The sequence below is a fragment of the Sturnus vulgaris genome, chromosome 4 (assembly GCF_052056855.1).
Source record: "Sturnus vulgaris isolate bStuVul1 chromosome 4, bStuVul1.hap1, whole genome shotgun sequence".
NCBI classification, from domain to species: Eukaryota; Metazoa; Chordata; class Aves; order Passeriformes; family Sturnidae; genus Sturnus; species Sturnus vulgaris.
The window spans coordinates 11,490,492-11,505,870 of NC_142246.1; the positions used below are offsets into that span (position 1 = coordinate 11,490,492).

Sequence of the window (15,379 nt, forward strand, 5' to 3'; positions counted from 1 at the left end):
TTGCCTCTCTGCCTTACCCTTCTTATACTTCTTCACGTCTGTGGAGTTGAATACTTCCTGAAACAAGGTTAGGAAGGGCAGCCTTGGCTCTACAAGATATTGCCAAGCCCTGCCAACGGACTCTGCTCTGGAAAAAAAGACATGGAACTAATTTTTGTCACATTATCTCAGCCAAAAAAATTCACAAGCATGCAGCACCAGATCACAGCAACTTAGCCAAAGCCATTTTATTTGAATGTTGATAAAAATCCTTCCTCCCATCTCAGCATTTCACATTATGTAGAAAACAAGAAACATTGAGACACAATCACCTTTCTTTTGGTTAGAGAAATTGCTTCACGTTCTTTTCATCTGCATATTTGTTTGTCAGTGGTATTTGCAATTTCCTGTTTACAAAGTATTGACAGAAGAGTACTTAGTAAAAACAATGATAATAAAAAGCCCTTTACAACTGCCCTCATTGCAGCCTCCCAGGGGAGACAGGAGTGAGTGGGTGGCTGTGCAGAGCTCAGTTACCAGACAGGGTTAATCCACAACATCGTTGCTGTTCTGACAGCCCCATTATCAGGCACAGAACATCAGTCACAGAACCACAGACAGGGCTGTTCTGCAAATACATTCATTGGGACACCTCATCATCCTGCCTGCCACTGAGGGTCCTTGGTGTAATGGGGCTGGGAATGCCTGCTCCACAATCTTCTTCCATGGATACTATGGGAGGAAAGAATCCCAGTCCAGGGCTTGAAGGAAAATATTCAGGTCAAACCAGATCATACTCAGTCACTAAGAATAGCTACCTTAGTGCCAGGTAGAGTAAATAAGATCCTTGCATGGTTTTGCAATGGATTGGGGAGAGAGTTCAGGCTCAAGGTGACTGTACTAGCTCTTCAAACCAGGGTCAGGAGCGTGACAGAAACAGAGAGGGAGCCTCATTTGTAGGACTATGACTAAGCCAAGTACATTGGTGGGGCATTAAAAGCACAGAGCACATGCCAGACTTGTGAATTAGTTGTGCCATACTCGCTCCTAAATCCGCGTGTTTTAGCCTGTGCTTAACACAGGACTTCGGACATCAAATTAAACGGAGTGAAACCATCATTTTTCAGCAGCTTGTTCAAAAGGGAATAACCAATAAAATGGCTAAAAGCAAGGGCCCAGGACTCTCTTCAAGTTCTATTATTAGACAGATATCTTCATTATATACTCATCAGTTAAACAGACAATTAAAACTGAGACCATATTGCATGCTAGAACATGACCTGAGGTTAATTACAGAGCGCTCTTTTGTTTTAAAGCTAACAAAACAGCCAAGAAGAATTAAAACACAGAAGGATTTATTGCTTCCCAAGTGGCACAGAAGCAGAGAAGATAATAAATTTGAGGCAGAGGTGTCAAAAGCTAGAGGTCTAAAAATACTCTGCTGGCTCACAGCCACCACTGTCAGCCACAGATAAAAATAGTCATGATAAATTGGAAGTAGTCTTCTACTGCCAGATGTTGGAAATAACCATGTTAACATACAAAATGTGAGCAGCTGTTAATGTGGCAGCATTCTTTGCTGATAGGAGCCACATTAAATCAAAATGTAATGAAAATAGGATTTGGAGATTATTAAGCTGTGGTTTTCTTTAACATTTTCCTGAACACTGTACATCTCATTGTGATTAAACAGAGAAATAAGCAGCAATATATAGAAAGACCAAAATTTTTCTGCACCCACTTACAACTCTGACGCATAACTGAGAGCTTCCTTGAACAGGGACTAGGGCTGAAGATCACCATTTTACAGATTATGACTTTCTTGTGTAGCAAACAAAGTTACAGGGCTTGGGGAAATCTAGAGCAGCCCCATCTCTAATCCTTAAAAGAATATAGAACATGACAGAGTTTCACCATGCAGTAAAGGAAATGTTTTGTAATAGTGCGTTTCAGGAAAAGCCCACCAGGATTTAAAATACCTGAACTTCAAGTAGAAAAAAAAATTATTTTGCTTTATTCAATTTACACATAAATATGATGAGACATAACAGTTTCTCTCATACAAGACATAATCACAGAGCAATGACTACAGTCTAGTTCAGACAGCAGCATATTTATTGCAGTAGGGAATTCAGGGCAGGTTACAGAACAACCCAGGAAAGAGGATCCACAGCACAGAGTGAGACACAGCTGAGTTACAGAAATTTGAGAGGTAGCTTTGTGAACTGCAGTCAGAACAGCATAGACGGAGCCACACCACGAGCTGTGCTGTGTGGCCACAAAGATTTAATTAACAGTATTTAGTAGCAAGTCAGTCAATTTAGATTACACAGTTTTTAAGGGCCCTGGGAAAGCTGGTTTGTGTCTATTGCACTGCCCAGATACAAGCTGGACAAAAATCTTGAGCAGTGAAGTTGTTTCTACCTGCACTGATGGCAGGTAAGCTTTGAAAAAAAACATTAACAGAAGATGACATAACCCTGGTACATAAACACATTCACATTTCAGACATCCACTCTTAGCATTCAGTAGCCCTTGCACAACTGCCATTAGTTAGCTTTGCTGTCAAAACTTTTCATCTGTGTTCTGACCTTGGAAGCCGGGTTCTCCTTAATTTTTTCAACTTTGGTTTTCTTTGGTGATCTTTTGAAAAGTTTTAAGGCTGGCAAAAGTGGAACAAGTATTGCCACCCCTGTTTCCTCCAAGCAGCCCTCCTCAACCAGTTAGACAATAATTATATATTCTCTCTCTCTCTCTCTCTCTCTCTCTCACTATATAGATATATATCTTCATTTAAACCTAGTATTTCATTGTGCGTAGGAGGCTTCTTTCTCTGGAAGACTTTTCCTGATCTGTGAATGAATTAACACTAACAGCCCCCTTCCACAGGAGTATAATCCTTTCTGGCGTATCACTCTCTATAATGTGGTCAGCACTGATGACAGCTTCAGAGCTCAGACTCCACGCATTTTTTCCTCTACCGTCTCCTATTCATACATGGGCTTCCTGAAGAAACGCTCTTGTTGGAGAATGTTCTTCAGTCCAGAAGTATTTTTCAAAGCATGATAACACAGTGCTTCTGGATACCAGAGGAAGAGCTGAAGACAGTCCTCTAAATGATATTATCCTCCAAATTCAGAGACTCCTTAGAATGTTTTGTTAGTGACAAAACATTCAAAAACTGCTTAGAATTAACTGTTTTTCTTGTATATTTTCCCACTGACAAGCTTTTGACAGGAAACACGTAATCCATCTTGCAGCAGCAAATTATCATATTTTTCAGTTTCACAGTTATTTAGCCATATTTTGTTTAGTTCTGAATGTAAGAGTAGATGACAGATTCTTGTCTCATTCTAGACTTTTCAGCTGCCCTAGTTTGTGGAATTTGCTCATCTGCTCCATTGGATACAATAGTCGCAGTGGATTTGTCATCTTTTCCTCTTGATTCATTGCAAAAAATTTCAGGTGATTCATAAAGCGTAGACACAGCCTTAAAAAGCAAAGAAAATGCCAGTCAAGACTTTTACCCATAAAGTAGATGTAAAATGAACTTTTACCTATGACACAGCACAGCCCCAGGAAACACAAAGAAACACAGGCCATGAAGTCACAATTATAGAGGAAAAGGATGTCTCCATACTAATGTTGAAAGGCAAAGCCTTCCTATGTTCAGATTAAATTCTATTAGTTAATTAGGCAGCAGGCATAAAATATTTTTTTAGAATACTGAAAATGTCAAATTCCAGTGTAGATCAGATTCTATTAAATCTGAAATGGAAAACATTTTTATCCCCTTTTAACTCTGTTAATCTTTTAACTCTGATATTTCCAAAAAACCTCATCATACACTTCCCTCTGGATGAATGCTCTTTGATGCACTAAACTAGCACTCTGCTGTGGTATTCAGATACTCTTCTGGGCAGTGCAAAAGTCATCCAATTCCTAAACATACATAGGTAAGTCCATTAGCAAAACATGAGAATTAAAGATCTCATAATAAAGAAATGTTCCCACAGACATATGAAATCAAATTCTCAAGCTGAGATGGCATAAATGAATAAATGGGTGGAAGTCATGAAGAAGTAGCTTTTCATCTTCACACTCTGCTATGGGGGGTTTGCTGTCTGTGTTCTGATGAGCCATGGTCAGCACAGAGAGGTACCTGCCAGACTAATGTCAAGCAGGAGGCATGGCAGGGATAGCCAATTAATCTGGATCACAATTCTGTGCTTTTTGAACAACCAGAACCCCACAATCAAGAGTGAGAATTAATCATGCTACTATGAGCTGGAAGTTTGTATTAATGCTACAAGTGCTTAGATTTTGGCTGGAACCTGCAGAACTTGATGGAAAAATCATTAACTGCCCTGGGAATTCCCTCAAAGGCCAAATTCCCTTGCAGCTGGCAGAACTGTCTGGGAAAGACTCCCTGAGCATCTCAGCTGAGGAAACATGGGATGATTCTCCAGAGACAGAGACAAGTGCTACATCCTAAAAGCACAGCTCCAGGAGCCAGCTTTGCCACGAGGATGTTCACTCCCAGGTTAAGTTACCTTGGGTACTTGCAGCTATGTGTTGTTCCCTGACCTAATTGCTCAGTATTGTTGAGACATATAATACAGGTGAAAACAAAACCCATGGCTTGATTAAATTCCTGTGTTACAGGATTGCTTTTTCAACACCAAGGATTGCAAAAAAAAGCATGAGACTGTAAATAGCTTTGCAGAGGCAGATAGAACCTTCATGTTCACTGTTCTAGAAATGATGCCTAAACCTACCCAAAATATTCACCAAATTTCCAAATTTAAAAAGAAAAATGTAAGTTATATTAAAAAACAGTGTGAGGCTAGTTTTTCCCAAGTAAGTAGAGATTTTTCACAACCAGAATCAACTTTAAATTAAGATGATTATACCTGCAGTATATTTGAAAGTCAGTAAGTGCAATTCCAGAGACACCGTAATATTTGCTCATCACTACTAGCTTAATTTGTTTGAAATGTGGTGTCCATACACATTGTATGTACTGGCTTTACTAACCTACTGGATCTCTTGAATGATTTATAACATCCTATTATGCTTGAACATTTAAAAAAATGCCACTATGAAATCACTCTTTCTGCTTTTACTAAAATAGCATAAAGGTCTGTTACATGAGGGAAAATACTGAACCTATGTCATGACACGTAACTGTGGCTGGTAGCTACTAAATTACAAAGCAGCTGCAAAAGATTACAATTGCATTTGCACATCCTCTGGAGTAGTTTTAGTCCACGCAAATCCTGTGCAGTAGCTGGCTACTAATGAACTTTTCACTCAGCACCCCCTAGGATGCTTGTTTTCTCATTCTCAATCTCGTTTTCCTACATCTTCATTAAATATTAACAAGAAGAAGAGTAATCCCTTCATAGCTAGTAATTAGAATATTTTATTACTATAACCAGACCATATTATGCCTTGTATTATAATTGTCTACTGTGATATCACCAGTAAAAGCAAGTCTCATAGCTTCAGTGCCAATCTGCTTACAGGGAATGAATTTTCCCAGGTATTTTCTTTTTCTTAGAGCAATGACTCAATCAAAGGTAGATATTACTGCTCTACTACACGTATACTGATATTTTCTTCTCACATGATCACAGCACCAATGTGACCAAATCAAGGCTGCAGCCAGGTTCTCTTACAGGAGAACCTGAGAATCTGTAAACTCAGTAACTGCAGTTGTGGCCACAGGCTTGAGAATTTTCTATCACTTCTGTGTGACTTGCCCAAGCCTGTCCAGCTGACTGCAATGGAAACTGTGCTGTTTCCTGCCTATTTATGGGTTAAATTTGGCCTTCTTGCCCTTGCATACTTTATGTTTTAATGTAATTAAAAGATGAATAATTGTGTGGAAAAAGGAGCTTGCTGGAAGTCTGCTACTTGCTCTCAGCAATTGTTGCCTGCTCTCATGGCTCTATGAGCTGAAGCTGATCCAAGCCCCTTGAGCTTGGTACACAATTACACATAAAGGGACTTAACTGTCAATTTTTACATCTCCTATGCTTCTTTCTTTCACTCAGTCTCGATATTGATATTCTCTGCTTTTTGCGGCCCTCTTCTCCAGACAATTTTAGAGTGTTATTAAATATAACAACAGATTTCAATGCTTTGCTGCTACATAAATATCCCTCGTACTTCTGAGTGGGTTTTTTTTTGCTATAAATCTTTTCCATGTCTAGGAAGATGCTGTTCTAGGAACAGAACAGGTTGTTGTGTGCTTTCTGTTCAGTCCACTTTCAAAATCCTCTCATAGCAAGAGTCGTTTTATAAATCTCTTACCCATTCTACAGAATTACATGTTGAGTTTTCCTCAGCTGCTTCCCTGGTGGATTCGTTTCTCCCGTGAAGCTCTTCCATCTCGAGCATCTGCTCCTGCTCATGCTGTCCTGTCAGCACAGGAAGCTGTGCAGCACCTTAGCAAAACCCAAGTTCCAGTCAGTGCTTGCTTACTGTCCATTTCCAGAGTCACACCTGTACTCTACCAGAGCTCAATAAGTATTGAAATGAAGAGTGCAGAGCTCTTGTACAACTCGTTTGATGACAGACACTAAAGTGGTATTCAGGCTGCAAATGAAATAAGCTGAAAACAACCCAAACAATTACTGAAGAGGCTGCCTTAAATAATCTCACTGATCTGAGCCCTCTGCCCACAGCTGCCCTACATTTATATTTGTCTTGCACCCTTGTCATTCACTATTATTTTCCTATGACTCCTTCCACCTTTAAAGTTCTAGATTTTGAAAAAACACCCAAACCCAACAACAAAAAAACCAAATGAACAAACAAAACTGCCCTCCAAAACTCCTTACCAACCCAAATTAATAATTACTTGAAAAGAAACGACAGCTTGAAAAAAACAGAACTATGTGTTCAAGGTTGAGTCTTTCAGATCTCACTTCTAGTTGTCTCTACCAGGAGTAAGAGACTGCAATGCAGAGCTAAGTTCTAGCTCCTCACTTTTTTAGTCAGAAATCAGCAAGAAATTATCAGAACTGATATTCTTGAATGCCTTTTGGCCAGGTCAAGATCTTCAGTTTATGCGATGACTCTCCTTAAAAGATAAATAATGAAAGCAAGTGGCTGCAAGAACACTCACCTGAACTGTGCCTCTGATCCCTCCTGTCAGCTCCGGACGCCCCAGCCAACCAGGACCAGGCGAGCAAAGTTACACACTGAAGTCCCTCTTAAATGCCCCTCTCCAGCCATCTCAAACCAAACATGTAACTTCTATGTGCTAATGGAAATACTGTAACTCACCAGATAGGGTGGAGAGCTGTTTCTTTTTGTAGCAAAGATACAAGCTTCCTGCTGCCACTAAAAAAAGAAGGACGCCCCATGCTTCCAAATATCTCCTTTCCAGTGGGTGAGCTGCTGCAATTGCATATAGAAAATGAAGTGATATACTGGTTAAAGATAAAATGAAATAACAACATCACAGGAAAGGAAAAAGGCAAGTAATATTAAAAATTATTTCAAGAATGAATCAGGTGCAAGGTCACTTTCCCATTTCCTAAGGGATGGATGCCTGATGAACAGTAATGTCAGAACCTCCTACGGCTCCTGCAGATTGTCATTCCCCTTTCTCACAGTATTTAACACAAGTATTTTCTGCTTGTACTTGACCAAGTAAGAGATCAGAATCCCTAACTCATTTTAGGACATTAAAGACTGTTAAAGATTTAAAATAATCTACGTTCATTTCCCACCATTTGGAACACTACTTCATTGATTCTCTGGCACTGATATTTTCTAAATATTTGATAATTTTTGTGCTTCCTTTTGGACCAGCTGACCCATAGGATAAAACACTGTCCAAAACTGGAGTGTACTGCATGACTGGAAAGGCTTCCTGTGACTTGACCAGTTAGCAAGTGAGTGATGTTTGATAATGCTGAAGGTCTAATCATAGCTAGTCCCCTCTGCATTTGAGAATAAAGAGAGCTGAAGATCAGCATCTTCCAGAACTGGTGCATAATGTCTTGAGTTAGTTGTATAATAGAAGTGAGGAAAATTGTCTTCTGGGTGTCTCATATTGTATTAATAATTTAAGGTTAAACAGATCTCACTCCCATTGCTGAAAATTTTAACTGTGTATGAATACTAATTGTATTCATGCTTTTCAATGCTTAATTCCGAATTAGGACCTTAAATTGCTCCCCTGTAAAAGTTAGCATATGACTTTGGTAAAAGAGGGAGACACAGCACAATATAAAACAATTTTATAGACACAAATCCATAAAGGCCCCTACTGCTCTATCATTCGTATTGATTTATTTCTCACTTTTTATTAAGAACTTGTAATAAAATAATGAAATGGTTAGTAAAGTTTACAGATTACTGAGCAGAGTAACCATGTGGTCACTGCAGCCCCCTGTAACCACACAGCAGATTTACTCAGTTCTCACATCTGTGCTCCTGTGAGGGGGAGCTGTGGTTGGGTCTCGTGTGAAACACACAGCTCATGCACAGCATTTTTGTAAACCTTAGGTAATAATTCCTATTAACAAATCCTTGTGGAGGAAAACAAACACTACATAGGAGATATTAAGGAGGAGAGTTTAGGCTAATTGTCATTAAAGGTGTTCAGGCCCCCTTTGTGTTTGTCTCTTTCATCCAGAGATCCAAAGTGTTGAGAGAGGAAGGTGAGAGAAGCAGGAAATGCATAACTGACTTCAAACTCAATAATCTTTATGATGGTGAGGGAAATGGCACACACATGTTCTTGCCAGCCTACCTTTCTCTTCAACAATCACTGTTGTCCCATTTCCAAGTAGTTTCTTAAGGACAGGTATTTCGATAATTATCTCACAGTAGTAAAATCCAGTGTCGTTTACACTGGCAGATTTGATGACTAGCACATCCTTGTTTTCATGGGTGGTGTTGGCCGAATAGAAAAGTTGTGATGATATATTTTTAGTGATGTTCTCTTTACTAACAAAATACCAGCTTGCTCTATACCTCTCAATAGCTTTTTCCCAAATGCAGGTGATTTCAGTGTAGTCTCCAACAGATAGATTTATATTTGTTGGTGTTTGGATGACTCTTGAATTACTGGAACCTGTAGTTAATGGAGAAATACACATAGACATAAAAGGTAAAGAAACAAAGATATGTCATTAAAGCTGCATTTTAAAAAGTTAATTTAAACATTAAAGAAGTGTTTAAATACTAAAATAAACATTTAAAATAACAATTAATGCTGTGAAATCATTATGACATTAATTTTTAAGTTTATTACTCACTTCTCCCTTGAATAATGGCAATCCTTTTCTGGCTAAAGTAAACTTCTAATCTGATGTGTTTAAGTCCTCCATCATTGTTTGGGTACAATAAATTAAGATTTTCTGCATACTTGCTGATTTTTATTTTCAAGAAAAAGCTTTATAAAAAGAGATTGAAGCTTATTAAACATTCTCTGTCAGATAAAGAATGATCAAAAGGAGTAATTCAGAATGATTCATTAGTCAACAGTGAAAAACTCATCAAGGTTAAAGATAAAAGACACTGCAATTTTTATCCCCATGTAGTTCTTGTCCAGCACTACTTCTAATGAATGACAAGTGCTCAGCATTTTAGAGATGGGCTTTTTCATTCAGTTTCAACTTCTTCCATCAAGTACTTGCTGCCAAGTAGTTTATAACATCAAATTCACCTCCTTCATTTAATAAGAGAAGCCACACAGACCCATGCTCTCTCATTGGGTCTCTTGTCTGGCTTTTAAGAAAAGGCTGATTTGGACAGTATCAGAAGAAATCAAACTTCTTCTTCCTTCCTGCTTTCAATACGTTTTTCTCTCACTGTCAGCAAGCAAAGTGAGTGATACATGAGACATTGTGCAATATATGTACAAAATATTTTCTTCTAAAGTAAAACAACTGTGTGGGATCAGATAACTCTTTTTACATTCTAATGACATTGATGCTCATTACGAAAGTTCTAATCCTATAAAATATATTCCCATGACTGTTGAGACAGTTTCATAGGCTGTATGAAGAATTATAATTTCCTTTTTTTCTATCATTTATAGCGTTAAAGTGAAGAACTAATAAGAGAAGTAAACTACATGATTTTCTTCTAAATTTTATCCTATTTATCACTCAGGCACATTTCACAGCAAGACATAACTAATTAGGCAATTTTTTTCATATCTCACCCTAAAATGGCATCTGATCAGTTTTATGAAAAATATGCAAATAAATTTTTCTATTTTGTCCATAGAAAAAGCCACACATTTATCATATGTAAAAGAGTCAAGTACCGCCATCTTTACAAGGCAACACTTAAAACCTTGTAGAGAATAATATGGACAGTATAGGGGTAATATAAGCAGCAGAAAAAATAAAGGAAATAATTGATGTAGTGTGTAAATGACAGCCTAGAAGCTGCTCAAGTTAAAGAATTAATTACTAATTTCAGTTTTTCTGTTAATTTGATTTTTTGTTTAAAACACAGTTGTGCTGTTGACTGCGCTACATTTCCATCTTGTGACTTTACTGTTTTTCTGAAAAGTAGCACTAAAAAAATCCTTTTGCTGATTTTTTAACTCACGTGGAATGCCTTCAGCATTATCCACTGCAATTTGTATTGAAAAAGAATCATGAATCCTTATCTGCTTTGTATTTCAGTACCTATGTGACCTAGAATAAATCCTCCTTAACATTTTAAAATTCTACATTCAATATTTGTCATAATAAATATTCAAGTCAGAAGTCCTAAAAAAGTGGTGCATAGATTAACCTAACATCCTTTTGGGTGTTGAAGCATTCAATTTGTTCCTCTACACTTTGCCTGCAACAATTTCTTTGTGAAAATGCTTTTGGATTTCTCATGCTTTTTAATCTTGCTTTCAAGCATTATGAAAAAATAGTTAATATTCTCCTTTTCTCACATGAGTATTTGAGGTGGATATACCATAAGTTGTTTTGTTTTTTTTAAAATCCAACTCAAGAATTACAGGCAACTAACTAAAACCAAAAAACAAACCAAAACAAAACCAAAAAAAGAGCAACACTTACCTACGCTGCCAAAACACACTGTTAAAAGAAGTTTCATTGAAATTATGATCATCATGCAGAATTATTAGTGTTTGTATCAGGCTGCCTTGGTTGAATATCAGCAAAACATCAAATGAAAGGATGTCAAATTCGCAGCTTAACTTCCTCTTCCCTCATGTGGTGACAATGATACAACGTAAACACCACCCAATTTTTCCCTACACTCTCTGAAACTGCTGTTTCAGAACATCCTATTTGAAATGAAATAATTTCTTCTTTAAAATTTAAACGGTTTTGTAACTGGTTGCTGTTCAACCTAGTTTATGTCTGGTATGACATAAAGAACTGGTTTTTCTTATGTGGTTTCGTGGAAGCATTTGCCATTGTCCTTCTAAAATTCTTCATTTAAAAGCACTTTTATAAAGGTGAGGTTTCTTCAGCTGCTGTGCACGTGTTTGTCAGCAGCCTCTTCCAACCAAGCAGATTAATCTTATCCAAAGCCTGAGACAATGATTGCACATGGTTACACTGAAGTCAAGTATTGCTCCAATCTTTCTTTATCATACATTTCATTGCCTCCTTGCTGAAATGCTGCCTAAATTCTTCCCTCCTATGAGAAGTGCTTCTGTGATTTTGCCTTCACAGCAGCAGAACTCCACTGGCAGGAGCAGTAGAGGGAGGCTGAGCTCCATGATCACACTCAAAGTGGCCCCAGCATCCTGCAACACCAGTGGGGACATTATGCTGTGCATGCAATGCATCAATCACCACCTCTATGGGTGCAGCTGCATCAATGCAATACCAGTGCCATGTACATTAACTAAAGCTTATTTCAGGAAGATTATAAGCATGGGTTACAAGAAAATGATCTTCACTTCCCTCATCGAGTTAAAGGTAAAACTTATTTGCCACCAATTATTAAAAATATTTCTGCAAATGTAGGTAACTGTATGCTGCATAATATTCTCCAGCACTGATTTTTGGGTCCAGCCCAGAAACACTTGTATGGCCTGGCCAGAGACATTCCCCACACAAAATATTGTATTTGTTTCTTAACTTATCCATCTTATTCCATGTTTCAAATGCAAAGTTACCAGGCCAGAAAAATTGTCACACAAACATGTTCAGTTGGTTAACAGCAAAATTGCAATGACAGAATTAAAAAAAAAAAAAAAAGATAGAAAAAGAAATCAAATAGAACATGCTAAGAATATCAATCAGTTGCATTAAGAACTTGATCAAGAATCTGTCAGCCACTAATTTCCTAGCACTAACATCAGGTTTTAGCAGCACTGGGCAGGTGTCCAGAAACAATTGAACAACATTTTGTAACGATGACACAGTAACATTTAGAACCTAAGGCATTGTTCCTTTCCAGTTATCAGCAACAAAAGCACAGTGCACAAGTTCATCTACTTCTCTGTATCAGTTTCAGTGTTATTTAGATTGCATGTAAAATTAAAAAGAAGAAGATACCAAAGATAAATGTCACAAAGTTCTGCAGGCTAGCCCCATTTCTGATGGTATCCAGCTGACTTGTTTATCACCTTTTAGAACTACTGAGGACATAACAAATACCTTTACATTCAAATGAATAAAAGGATCTATTAAAGCAAATAATTAATATTTAAGGATATTATTTCATTATGTAATAATTCTGCTCACACTAATGCTTCAGTAATACTGATAAAAGATGTAGATTGCATTAAAACTTTACATACACAAAGATGCATGTGTAGATCCAAAGGAAAAAATATTTTATTTTGCATTTCAATAACTGCATTTGTGATTTTAGTGTTGAGTTGTGCAGCTGGCAGCTCCAACATGCAGAATAATTTGTCTAGAAACTAGGTGAAGCTTTTTCCATAATGCTGATAGCAGCTTGTATTTACTTAAGAAATACTTTGGTTCTAGTCCAAAGCATCTACTATCAGAGATGAAATGAACTAGCACACAAAAAAGGGGCTGGATGAAAGATTTATTTTTAGCCCAGTAACTTCTCTGTATCATTTTACAACACAACCCCATAAATTCTCATCACAGCACTACTGAGTGGGTGGAAAAATATGGTGTAAAAATTTCTTAAGTGACCTTTGCTGCCAGGAGAAGTGTAGCACACAAAATAACTATTTGGGTCAGGAAAGCATCTACAAAGAAAGAAATACTAATGGGAGCTTTCTGCAACTCAATCATATTTAATCTTGGAAACTGCACTGCTGAATTTGGATTCTCTAAATGTGTAAACTTACTCACCTGTGTGCTGGAGATGATTGCAGAGCAGCTGCTCAGTGCAGCCAGTCAGTCTCTTCCAAACACTGTCCACAGATCTCTCTTCCAAACACTTTTCTGTCACTTTCAAAGAGCACCAATTGAGGCATACTGAAAATTACCTGAAAAACTTTTAAACAGATGATGTAAATCCTCTTCCTTCTTCTTACCCATATGTCAGACTTGTTTGAGAGCTTGTAATACATGTATTAATGGGACAGCAGCTTTTTAAAGGCATAACTGTCAGCCGGGAAAATTTATTAATAGATAGCAAAATTGAGGAGAATGTGTGTGGAACTGAAACTAACACCAAGGCTTACCATAGCACAAATATGCTGCACACATGTGACTTTGTCCTCTGGTTATAACATCATATCAACTTTCTTTCTTTGCAGGTCCTGTCTGATGTGTGGTTTGAAGCAGTATTTGAGTGGCTTGATTTCTATCAATTTTTTATGTAGCACTGCAGTATTCCTCCTCACTAGATTTATATATGTGAGGGAAGAAAAAGGATCATTAGTAAACAGGTCCCTCTACTGAGATTTGAATGCCTGCAGGCTTCCATTTGCTTAGGCTGAGATTTCTCAGGAAAAAGAACATACAAAATATGGAATGACATCTTCTTCTAGCAGGAATGCCATGCTTTTTACAGACCACAGTCTGGGATGCCTCCGGTGCCATACAAGATTTGACTCCGGCAAATTATTCCCTGATGGCCAATTGCACTGAAATAACTCCAGATAAAATATTCCTTTTTATGTTATTTTTTTCCTTTAAATCAGAAAGCTTCCACTAATCAAAACAGAAATTCCCTCAAACAGATAAATCAGCTGGTAATGAGGTATTCCTGCTTATATTACCCTGTATAAGAAGGTTTTTGTAAGCCTAGTTCCATCTGCCACCTGGGAAAGCAGTGCCCAGAGGTAGCAGCTGTAGGATCCTTTGCTGCTTGGCCAGGAATGACCATGCAATTGCTCACTGACGTTCAATTTTTATGATCTATCAACAAGACTTGCTGTTACCATCACTAGTATTAGCAAACACTCCAGCCACAAAAATATGAATTACAATCATATCCCTGTGTAACCCATACATTATATTCCACAGCATAACCAAGCAGGGAATGAAGGAAGATGTAGAAGCAAGGAAAATGACCTAGTTGAACACATTAAATTTCCCAAATACATACACAAAACAAAATGAAAACCAGCTGCCATCATGCTTTACTGCATCACAGTAGCTGTTTCTATGTGCTTCCCCTTCTGGCTTAATGTTGCAGGAAAATGGCTTTCACTGCAGTAGGACAGGTTTGATTGGCACAGCACTGAATATTTATATCCAAGGATGAAAAATAAACATCAGAAAATACGAAACAATCATCCTTCATCCAATAACTGCACGTGACAGTTTCTGCAGAGAATTCAATGAGATGAAAACCAGGCTGTGTGCACAGAAAAGCTGACCACCAGCACAGGTCTTCAGTATAACTATTTCCCAATAGGTGTTCTGGAAGGGCCTTTTTCACTCTCCTTCCTTTGTTCTTGAACTATGTCTCCATGTGGAGAAAATTACTGCTAAACAGCCAAAGTAAATGAGAACATTTACCACAGTAAAATGTTGTTTTTACATTATTCTAGATCTGGGAATATTAACTGGCTGAAAATGTACCTGTTCTCCTTTAAACATCTCTATTTCCTCTTTCAGTTTTAGTTTTCACTCATCAGAAATGAAATACAGCTTTGTACAGTGTTGCACCAAGCATAATTGCTACTGCAGTAAAGTGACTGACTTGATTCTCATCTCAGCTATGGGCATTTTCCTGGTGAAAAAGGCAAACAAGTAGAGATGCTCAAAAGCATGAGAACAGAGTAAGTCTCTACACATCCATGATGTCTAGAGCTAAGAACAAAAATAAAAAAAATGCAGCTTTTATTTTTGACAAAAATCCATACTAGCTCTTGGGAAGATCTGCTTAGAATTTGCCCTCACTGCCAGTTTAACCTCTGCAAACAGTACTCCATAGTTAACTTTGACTTGCTGCTATCAGAACATTTCCTGCTACCACTGTGCACATTCTCTGAGCCTGAGAAGTAAGGAAG

The 15,379-nt window shown here is 37.8% G+C and overlaps 1 protein-coding gene across 1 annotated transcript; it reads right to left on the reverse strand.

The window, feature by feature from the left end:
- Positions 1–1,317: 1,317 nt before the first annotated feature.
- LOC106865250 (uncharacterized) lies at positions 1,318–14,354 on the reverse strand. Its single transcript, XM_088164397.1, has 6 exons — positions 14,303–14,354; positions 13,266–13,391; positions 8,753–9,076; positions 7,276–7,389; positions 6,298–6,431; positions 1,318–3,469 (listed from the first exon to the last, which is right to left on the reverse strand). The coding sequence occupies exons 1-6, from the start codon at positions 14,352–14,354 to the stop codon at positions 3,290–3,292; spliced, it is 930 nt and encodes a 309-aa protein (XP_088020523.1). The 3' UTR covers positions 1,318–3,289.
- Positions 14,355–15,379: the final 1,025 nt, after the last annotated feature.

Bases quoted from the DNA above. Each gene is read 5' to 3' on its own strand.
- LOC106865250 (XM_088164397.1), bottom strand. From the start codon at position 14,354: ATGATTGTAATTCATATTTTTGTGGCTGGAGTGTTTGCTAATACTAGT. The intron at 7,390-8,752 runs GTAGGCTGGCAA...ATGCAATTGCAG, and splicing joins AGTGATTGTTGAAGAGAAAG to CAGCTCACCCACTGGAAAGG. The intron at 3,470-6,297 runs GTAAGAGATTTA...TTGCTTTTTAAG, and splicing joins CATGTAATTCTGTAGAATGG to GCTGTGTCTACGCTTTATGA.